Source organism: Heterodontus francisci, chromosome 12 (assembly GCF_036365525.1).
Source record: "Heterodontus francisci isolate sHetFra1 chromosome 12, sHetFra1.hap1, whole genome shotgun sequence".
Classification (NCBI taxonomy): domain Eukaryota; kingdom Metazoa; phylum Chordata; class Chondrichthyes; order Heterodontiformes; family Heterodontidae; genus Heterodontus; species Heterodontus francisci.
Genome location: NC_090382.1, coordinates 69,703,092 through 69,714,133, shown reverse-complemented (window position 1 = coordinate 69,714,133; position 11,042 = coordinate 69,703,092). Strand labels below are relative to the sequence as shown.

General features: G+C 39.7%; 1 protein-coding gene across 7 annotated transcripts in view; it reads right to left on the bottom strand.

The window, feature by feature from the left end:
* Positions 1 to 1,355: 1,355 nt before the first annotated feature.
* Positions 1,356 to 11,042, bottom strand: part of LOC137375908 (mitogen-activated protein kinase 9) — a 142,023-nt gene continuing 132,336 nt past the window's right edge. For 6 of the 7 annotated variants that reach the window (XM_068043576.1, XM_068043579.1, XM_068043575.1 and 3 more), the window contains one exon: positions 1,356 to 6,440. In XM_068043576.1, coding sequence (XP_067899677.1) covers positions 6,298 to 6,440 — 143 coding nt within the window. In that variant the 3' untranslated portion in view covers positions 1,356 to 6,297. Of the gene's footprint in view, positions 6,446 to 11,042 lie in introns of all 7 variants that reach the window. The other variant, XM_068043580.1, reaches the window with a different exon arrangement.

The following is an 11,042-nucleotide window of genomic DNA, read 5'->3' as shown; positions in this document are numbered from 1 at the left end:
CTATAGTGCTAAACACAGAAAATACTGTGAACACCCAGCAGGTCAGAAGAAAGGTAGGATTAATATTTCTGGTCTCTTGACCCTTGCTCAGAACTTCAGGGTTACCATATATTCCTGGAGGTTTGTTCATGTGACACTAAATCACATTACAAAGAGACATTTTTAAAATCCACACAAACTACTAGAATTTCCAAAGTTTGTTCACTTTGCCTAACAAAATACTTTCAATGGTGAAAAGTGGAACTAAAATGCAGTTTCCATCATGTACTAGTTGCAGGCTGGTTAGGCAGGAATTTTGCCATTGGAATTTGCAGAAAGCAATGATTGCATGGATTGGGAATTTCCTTGTGGCTGGTCCGACAGGATGCTTTCTAGAGAGAATCCTCGACCCATCAATTATTGTTTTCTGCCAAGGTTGAAAGTGAACTGATCACTTTCAGTAGGTACTTTTTGCTCCCTGCTTTGCTTTTTTGAAAAAAAGTCTTTCTCAGAATAAGGGTTTGGGCATTTAGGACCTGGTTGTGGACAAATTTCTTCACTCAAGGAGTTGTAAATCTTTGGAATTCTCTACCTCAGAGGGCTGTAGATGCTCAGTTGCTGAGTAGATTCAAGACAGAGATGGATACTAAGAGGATCAAGGGACATGGGGATAGTGCAGGAAGGTGCAGTTGAAGTAGATCAGCCATAATCTTACTGAATGACAGAGCAGAATTGAGGGACCAAATGGCCTACTCTTGCTCCTATTTCTTAAGTCCTTTTTAAAATTTGGATCACTGTTTAACTGGGCCATTAGTTTTCATTAATAAACCAAAGATGAACCCATTTTATATCCATTAATTCCTATGAACGTACATGGCTTTCAGTGTTTTGTTTTAAAAAGATCTGGCACTTGGAGAAATGGAATCAGATCAAATTTGTCAAAGGCAGAGGACAGATAGGCATTTACTTTCTGGCCAGTTTGTTTTTAACCTCGTCTTTCCTTCTGTGGCATGTCATGGCACTAAATAGACTTTTGTTTTTAAAATGAGCCAAATGATCTCCCCTATTGTAAAGTTCTACCATCAATGAAATGCTGAGTTATTTTCTTTTGCCATTAAAAATGTCGTGTGATTTCTATTTGAAATTATATTTGTCATAAGAATTGAACTGGAGTAATTTAATCTCACTATCTTATATGGAAACTGTATTAAAATATTTGGAAATAATGTGAATTGATATTGAAGTACTACAGAAATGCTTAGTATGGAGATATCAATGATATTGAGAATCAAATGTAAATTCAGCTTACTAACCTTTGTAATTAGTCTATTTGGTGGATAAATTTGAAGAAAATCAAAATTCATAGATTTTCGTAATTTTTTGAAGACCACAGCTTTATTTGCATTCACATATGTATCCTCTGTAGTGAGGTTCATTAGATAAAATTGCATTTTGAAAACCTTCAGATTGATCTTAATCCATTCTATATCCTGGAGCAGTTGACGTTAGCTGATCAAAATAGTTCCCTTAAAAACAATGTAATCTATAAAAATCTGTTTAAAAAACAAAAAGCAGGACTGATGTCAGTACAAAAAAAGCACCATCTAATGTCAAACTTGAAATCAAAATAAAAATCCAGCATGAATGTCAATTGGCAACAATCTTTATATACAAGATCTCTTATTGCACAAATACCATATAACAGGCAGGTGATGGAACATAGCTGGTTAGGTTGCAAGTACGTTTTCAAGTAACTACTCTAAAAGCACTTGTAACATTAACAGCTTCAGGATACCGGTACTTAACAGCAGCCCTTTCAGTCAACATTATGTTTACTCAATGGAAATGATTAAGAGCATTAACGGAAAAAGACTTCACAAATATCAGGTCTTGACGCTATGGTTATTTGACAACTGTGACATAGAACGACACAGCAGTGCTATGGAATCCACAATACAATTTGGAACATGAAATATTATGTAGCATTAGGCCTGAAGCTGACAAAACATTAATACAGATGTTACTCTGCTCTAGTTTAGCGTCGAGCCCTGATTCACAGAGACCAAACATATACATATACACCTAAAGTAGCTACAAACATTTAAAAGCTTTACACTTAAATTTTTCACTCCTTTAAAACAATCATTCCAAATATTTGAAGGATCTTTTAATCAAACAATTTCAGTGCAAACCACCTTAGTGTGCAGTTTGTGCGATCTCGGGTAAGGTTTCGGCACGCAATGATATCATCTTGAATATTACGCTATGGTGCTTAAAGATGCAATGCCTATGAGCCACTCTACTTTTCAAAGATTTAATTAAAGTGAATGTTTCAAAGTAGAAGCCAAACTGTAAAGCCCCATAGTCTTTCCAGGTGAGCAGTGAGGTTTACTAAATTTTACAGATACATTACAAATTCAAAAAGGGGAAAATGTGATGCAAGGTTTTTGAGCAAAAAACAAAATAACAAATCTGAAACAAAAACAGAAAATGCTGTAAACACTCAGCAACCCTTTCAGTCAACATTATGTTTACTCATTGGAAATGAATCAAAGTATTAATAAATAAAGACTTCACAAATGTCCGGTCTTTGGCAACTGTAACATGGAACAGTAGACCAGTACCAATACAATTTGGAACATGATAATATTATGTAGAACTTGGCTTTTATGGAGAGAAGTGGTAAGTTAACACATCAGGTATAACCCTACAAGTCAAACACAGCATGAGGTGTTAATGCTTCGCATCAAATGTTAACTCATCACTTCCCTTCACAGATGTTGTGGCTATTTTGCCGAGAATATCCTGCATTTACTGTTTTTGTTATAAGGTTGTTCGGGTTTGCATTATTTGCTACACAAACTTTGTAGGCCAGTTGAGGCAAAATACAAACTCCAGTTATTTTAAAAGTACAACTCCACCTAATTCCAATTGAAATTCAGCAATTTATCACAGGAAGTGATGGCAAACCATTTCCTATGGAAAGAACAGATGGAAATAAACATTCTCTTTATGGCTGAAATCTAAGTGAGATACGTGTAATTTTGTGTGAGCAAATTTGCAGAGTTAGGCAGAAACCAAATTACTGTGGTAACTGAACATCCACAGTTGTCCTGAAGAACAATTATTTCTGGATAAGGTTTTGTTGCAATAAGTAATGCAATATTTTTTCCTTGCACAAAATAATACACAGATTAAATAAAAAGTTTGCAGAAACAATGTTAAACATGTCAGTATTTTTAGGAATAGATTATATAGTTTTCAGTAAATTAAACATTCTATAAATGGTAATTTAAGTTATTTCTGCTTTTACAGTGAAGCCAAAGCTTTTAAATACTGATTGTAACTTTGCCTATTCCATGTTGAAATTTATTTGCAAACTGATTTGTGAAATAGATCAATATTGAAAAATCCATTAATACATTTTGACATTTATAGAGAGCATGAATTTACTGTTCTATCTTTAATTCAAACAAATTGAGGATTGAGCACATCACAAAGCTTAATGTTGTATTGCAGCTAAATTAGATCTTAAATTCAATATCTCCAAAGATAATCCCTTGCATTTATAACTTTTAAATCACTCTTCTATCACTGAAAACTTCAATCAAATTCTACAGCTTTTCAGTTTCTCAAGAATTTAGCATACACACTAAAATGTGGAAGAACAGAAAAACCCCAGCAAATATAGTCCTTAAATCTTCTTTAAGCTCAGTTATGAATTCTATGTTTAAGTTAGTGTAATGGCTGCCCATGGAAGGGAGGTCAAATGAAGCATGTAGTAATATAAGATTTAGTTTAGGTGTCTATGTTTTTATTTCAAAATTATTCTGAGGGTGGTTTTGTGGCATAATGCACATGGGAGGGGTAGCCTAAATCTGGCAAGTTTCCAACACCTTCTGGTGCAATTGGGAATTCCCACACACTTTAGAGAGGCAGATTCATAATACACCCGCCCACAACTGGCAGGGATACTATATTCTATTATAATCCAATGTCCATGAGGAAAATATGTGATACTTAATTTCCCTCATTTATGGCATAGGAAACATCAGGTTTACCTACATGCCCCTGGCATCGAGCACTGCCAGAGTTAATTGCGTTGTTGGGGGTGGGGGGGGGGGGGGGGGGGGAGAGAGGAGAAGGGCTGATTCCTACATGCAAAGGCTAGTTTGTGGAGTGTATTTGATTATAGTGCAATTGATTGCAATGCCAAAACTGACAAAAGGCAGCACCAGGGATTTTCTAAAATTTGAGACATCTCACCAGAGGTCTGATGCTGCAGCACCTTGAAATTTCTATCCCTTCCATCAGGCGGGTAGTAGAAATGGCACAATCCCCTACCCAAAATATTCTAAATAGCCTGACCCCAGGATAATCAACAGGTCCAGGCACACCATTACAGGGCAGGAGGTTTCACTGTGCCCCGGATGCCACCACCCCATCCCCACAACCCAAGTGCTTGGCCAGGAATTTCTGGATCATGGGTTTTTGATTGCACATAGCTTAAATAGTACATTGCATTATTCAAGTACTATTTCCCCAAAAGAGTCAGCCATTCTTTTGAATCCGATTAATTTTATTTAAAGCGAATTTTAAAAAACCTTGCGCAGACTTAGTCTATAATTATGTGCGCATGAGTGTTTTAAATTTGCTTTTCCAATTGGCAAAAGCAGTTTATAACAAGAACTATTAAAACCCTAAAATTGCCATTATGACAAACAATATAATCTTCAAAACAAGCTGTTCATCTCACCCTTCTACAGCCTGCAGTAGTAAACTGGAAAAGAATCAGGGTTTTATTGAAACAGGTTATAAAAAGTAAGCCTTTCTTTGGAACAATATATACTTTTAGTACTACATGCACTTGTTTAAAAAAAGGCAAATCTATATTCCAACAGAACAGTCTGGGAAGATTTCCTCTCTGCACTATATATAGTGAAATCATAGATGAATTTATCATGTGTGTATTTACAATTTTACTACACATTGCACACAAAAGGAAATCTTCCCCATATGTTCCATAACATATTGTAGTTATGATACTTTTGGTTGGACTTGTAATTGGATTTGACCAGCACCTTGAAATTTGTATCCTTGGTGTATTTTTCAATAGGCATACTGGTCTATCATTGCCACGCAAGATTAAGACAATCGATTTTAACTACACTTTATTCTAGATTAAGCAATTGCTGATTTCTTCTAGCAGGATGTACAGTGAAGGTATTCTAGACATCAAGTCTCTGGGGACAAACATTCGCTTATACTGCAAATTTTGAAACCTTTACAAGGCACATTAAACAGCATCAATGCGGATTTATTTATGAATCATTAATTTTTGCAAAATGCCAAAAAGCTGGCCCAAGTAACTTACTTTAAAATCTTAGAGCATAAGAGTCCCAAAATGGCTATAGAACTGTCCCTCTAGGAAACTGTATAGTTTGAAGAATGATTTCAATCTCCCAAATCCAAGCAACTTCAAAAATCCTTTTCCCTTTGCTCTCTTTTCAGATAGCAATGCTTCTTGGTCAGCAGCAGAATAATGCAATTCAAATGACAAATTACAGGTAAATCATTCTACTGATCATCCTGAAAATCAGTCATTTACAAAGTAAGAAGTCACTGTAGAGTCAGACCATCATGCTGCTAATCCAGATCATAAAATGTCACTCAAAACCTCAGGCCAACATCATACAAAAAACATTTTCCCTGCTTGCTACCATCAGTTGTTATTTAAGAAGTAACTGGAGACCATAATAGTATTTAGTAAAAGGTAGCAATGAATAACTAAATTCTCTATTTAAGATGCAATTTGAAATCCATAATGCTGCAACCATACCGCTCATGGTAATATACTGAACATGCCAAGAAATTATTTATAGAAATTAAAAAGTGCTGTCAGTTGTTTCTCTCAACAGATTTTTGGAATGTACTTAAGGAATCTTAAACAAAAATTGAGAGACCACGAGAACAGAAAAACAAAACTGCTAAGCATATCTTCATAAATTATTTTGTATATTTTGCTCACACATGGTTTTTGTTTTTCCAAATTGTGCCCACCTGAATTTGGAGCTGGCAGCAGTTTGCACAAATAAACATTCCACTATAAATTCCCTTTTCAAATTCTGCTAGGCTGTTATTTGTAACATAAGCCAGGCAATCATAAACAACCGAGTAAAGCACAGACATTTGTGTTTGTAGTACATGCAATGAATATATCTCCTTTACGTGGTTTCCTTAATTTAAAAGAAACTCAGGTTGAGAATAGCAGCTGTAGCTACTTTCTGATAATGCTCATGTTTGGAGTCAGGAGGCTGATCACCTGCAACCATCAAGTGGTCCTGTTGAAGCATCCAGGCTGCTGTCGGTATCGGAGGCCAAGGTCTGCTCTGTTGACATGGATGAAATGTCATTGATGGAGGAAGACTGAGAGGGGCTGTTGTTGCTATTCACTGCTGCATCTGTTCTAAGTAAACAAAAAAAAGTAATAAAATCTGAGAAAATGGAAGACCGTTGACTGTACTCACATACAAGTCCTCATTTTTCAAATGTATTCCCCAAAATACATCTAATATATAGAATAATGGAAACACCAAGACTGTTACAAAAATTCTTATACCATTGCAGTGTTCTAAGGGATACAAGACGCTTTTCATGATGCCAGGGAATGGGTAAACTCAGCAAGAGTGAAACTTTTCTTCACGAGGCAAATTAAATAATCAGAGGCTGGTGACACACAGGAAGCAAGATATCAGACTCAAGATGCAAAATGCTGGAGGATGCAAGGGCAAAGGAATGGTGGGAGCAAGCAGAGGTAAATTATATAATTTATAAAATGTATATTTGGCTCTAGGAAAGAGAACAGAAAGATTTTTTCCCTTTTTTTCCTACAAAGGACACACAAAAAATGTGAAAGCAAGAAATTAAATGCTCATATGATGTAAAAACAAATAAGAATGAAGATGAATAAAATCAAATGACAAAAGAATCAGAAAATGGAAACTATAGAATGAAGGAATAGAGGAGTGCCAAAGCCAAGATAAATAAAGTATATAGAAATAAACAAAGGAGAGAAGGACAAAGTTATAAAAGATGAAAAAAATTCTAAATGCCTCAATATACTGCAAGCCTGCAATCACTGATCTGGAATTATGTCAGAGATAAGCCATGATCTCACTGAATGGTGCAAAAGGCTCGAGGGGCTAAATGGCCTACTCCTGTCCCTATGTCCCTATACGACAACAATTTATATTTATATAGTGATTTAACGTAATAAAACACCTCAAGGCAGTTTACAGGAGCATTATAAAACAAAGTATGACATTGAGCCACAAAAAGAAACATTAGGCCAGATGACCAAAAGCTTTGTCAGAGAGGTAGGTTTTAAGGAGTGTCTTAAAGGAGGAAAGCAAGGATGTGAGGTGTAGGGAGGGTTTTCCAGAGCTTGGGCATGGGCAACTGAAGGTGCAGCCACCAACAGTGGAATGATTAAAATAAGGATGCACAAGAGGTCAGAATTAGAGGAGCGCAGATATCTTGGAGAGTTGTGGGGCAGGAGGAGATTACAGAGATAGGGAGGGGAGAGACCATGGAGGGCTTTGAAAACAAGGAAGAGAATTTTAAAATCAAGACACTGCTTGGTTGGGAGCCAATGTAGGTCAGTGAGCACAGGGGTGACAGGGGAACAGGACTTTGTGTGAGTTAAAACACAGGCAGCAGAGTTTTGGACGACCTGAAGTTTACAGAGAGCAGAATGTGGGAGACCAGCCAGGAGTTGCATTGGGATAGTCAATTCTAGAGGTAACAGAGGCATGAATGAGGGTTTCAGCAGATCAGCTGAGACAGGGGCGATGTTAGGCAATGTTACGGAGGTGGAAATGATGGCTCGAATATGAGGTCGGAAGTTCATCTCGGGGTCAAATGTGACACCAAGGTTGTGAAAAAACTGACTTAATCGCAGACTGTTGCCAGGGAGAGGAATTGAGTCAGTAGCTAGGGAACTGAGTTTGGAGCGGGGACCGAAAACAATGGCTTCAAGTCTTCCCAATATTTAATTGGAAGATATTTCTGCTCATCCAGTACTGGATGTCGGACAAGCAGTTTGATAATTTAGCAACAGTGGAGGAGTCGACAGAAGTGGTGGTGAGGTAGAGCTGAGTGTCATCAGCATATATGCGAAAACTAATGCTGTACTTTTGGATGATATCGCCGAGGGGCAACGTGTGGATGCGAAATTGGAGGGGGCCAAGGATAGATCCTTGGGAGACAGGAAGAGAAGTCATTGCAAATGATTCTCTGGCAATGATTAGATAGATAAGAATTGAACCAGATGAGAGCAGTCCCACCCAGAAGAAATGGAGGAGGATGGCGTCGTCAACCGTGTCAAAGGCTGCAGATAGGTCGAGTAGGAGGGGGAGGGAAAGTTTACCTTTGTTAGTCACACAGGACGTCATTTGTGACTTTGGTTTCGGTGCTGTGGCAGGGGTGGAAATCTGACCTACTGCCTTGCACCAACATCAAATGTGCAAGATAACAATCCCAAACTAAATGGATAGTAAAACTGTTTTATTTGGGAGGACAGAGGGCGAGAGAAAATAACATGACCTCTCAGTACCCCTGTACATCAGCTATAGAATAATTGCAGCTCAAGTAGTCAGCTTTTTGAACTTAAGTCTTGATGTCTGCATTCCAATTTATGAAGACAGCTGATGGGAAGTTAGCCTATATATATTTAAACAGTGATTCCTGACAACGCAGCCAGCCACTGACGTCATCAGGCTGCGCCAAGGTGCGCACATACGCAGACGGGCTCCTGCTCTCTGCGCGCGCGCTGCGTTCCAGGCCATGACTGGTTAGCGCATGCGCCGATGACGTCATCGTGGGACGTGTGCATCTTCAGGCAACGCGCCTGGTCGGCCTCTGCGCATGCGCTTTACGCGTACAGCAATGTAATGCACAGAAAAACGCACTCTTCCCCCCCGCGCTGCTCTCTCCGGCCACTGCGCTCCCCCACCTCCACTCCCCACCCCCCCTCGCCTCTCTCTCCGGCCCGCTCCGCTCCCCCCCCCCTCGCCGCTCTCTCCGGCCCGCTCCGCTCCCACCCACCGGCCCACTCCGCTCCCACCCCCCGTCCCCGGCCCGCTCCGCTCCCACCCCCCCGTCCCCGTCCTGCTCACTCGCTCTCTCCCTCCGGCCATTGTGTGCTGCCATGTGTTTAGGTTAGGTTGCCTTCATGTGATTATTTGAGCAGCGCCATCTTTAGTCCTGGCAGCTGCCTGAAGTCGCAGACAGAGACGTTTTAGTGGCACATGCTGCATTTGCGCATGTGCCACTGCAGCGCCACCTAGTGGTAGTGTTTTCAGCAAATGCCGCCATATTTAAATGATAAAATACTTAATCAACAGGCAAAGGCTAGTAATCTGTAAATATACAATGAAATGCATGGACAGAATTATGCATCTGCCATTTAAGACACAAGAAACAGGAGCAAGAGTAGGCCATTCGGCACATTGAGCCTGTTCCGCCATTCAACAAGATCATGGCTGATCATCTATACAACTCCCTCTTCCCGCACTACCCCCATATCCCTTAATACCCAAAAAATTTAGCAATCACAGTCTCGAATATACTCAACAACCGACCATCCACAGCTGTCAGGGGTAGAAAATTTAAAAGATACACAACCCGAAACCCAGTCCTAAATGACTGACCCCTCATTCTAGGACTGTGACCCCTGAGTTCTAGATTCCCCAGCCAGGGGAACATTTACCCAGCATTTACCTGTCAAGTTCCTTACTGAAAAATACTAAATTCTTAAGTTCACAGAATCATAGAAAGATTAAGGCAAAGAAAGAGGCCACTTGGCTCATCGTGTTTAGGTTAGGTTGCCTTCATGTGATTATTTGAGCAGCGCCATCTTTAGTCCTGGCAGCTGGCTGAAAAATGATGAACCTATTCTAAATCCCACCTTCCAGCATTTGGTCTGTAACGTTGCAGTTTACGGCACTTGAGGTGCATATCCAGACTCCTTTTGAATGAGTTGACGGTCTCTGCCTCAACTACCCTTTCAGACAATGAGTTCCAGACCATCACCACCCTCTGGGTTTTAAATCTATATCCCCTCGCCACTGACCTCTCTGCTAAGGTGAACAGACCCTTCACCTCCACTCTATCCAGGCCTCTCAAAATTTTGTACATTTCAATCAGATCTCCCCTCAGCCTTCTTTGTTCCAAGGAGAACAACCCCAGCCTATCCAATCTTTCCTCACAGCTGCATTTTTCCAGTCTTGTCAACATCCTTGTAAATCTCCTCTGTACCCTCTCTAGAGCAATTACATCCTTTCTGTAATAAGGTGACCAGAACTGCACACAGTATTCAAATTGTGGCCTAACCAATGAGTTATACAGTTCCAGCATAACCTCCCTGCTCTTGTAATTTATACATCTGTGGACATTCACTCCAAGGTCCCTTACTTCCTCTACACTTCTCAGTATTTTCCTATTAATCGTGTATTCCTTTGCCTTGTTTGACCTCCCCAAATGCATCAACTCACAATTCTCCAGGTTGAATTCCATTTGGCACTTTACTGCCCATCTGACCAGACCATCAATATCTTCCTGCAGCCTACAGCTTTCCTCCTCGCTATCTACCACACGGCCAATCTTGGTGTCGTCCGCAAACTTCTTGATCATGTCCCCAACATTTACGTCCAAATCGTTAATATACACCAAAAAAGCAGGGGACCCAGTACTGAACCCTGCAGAATTCCACTGGAAACAACCCTCCAATCGCTAAAACAGGCGTCAACAATTACCCTTTGTTTCCTGCCACTGATCCAATTTTGAATTCCACCTTGCTGCATTTCCCTGGATTATTCTTCGAAATTCTAGGGAATATAGGCTTAGTCTACACAATCTCTCTGAATAGGATAATCCCCTTATTCCAGGAATCAGTCCAGTGAACCCGTTGCACTCCCTCTAAGGCAAGTATATCCTGTAGTATAAGACCACCAAAACTGTACACTGTACTCCATGTGTGGGCTCACCAAGACCCTATACAACTG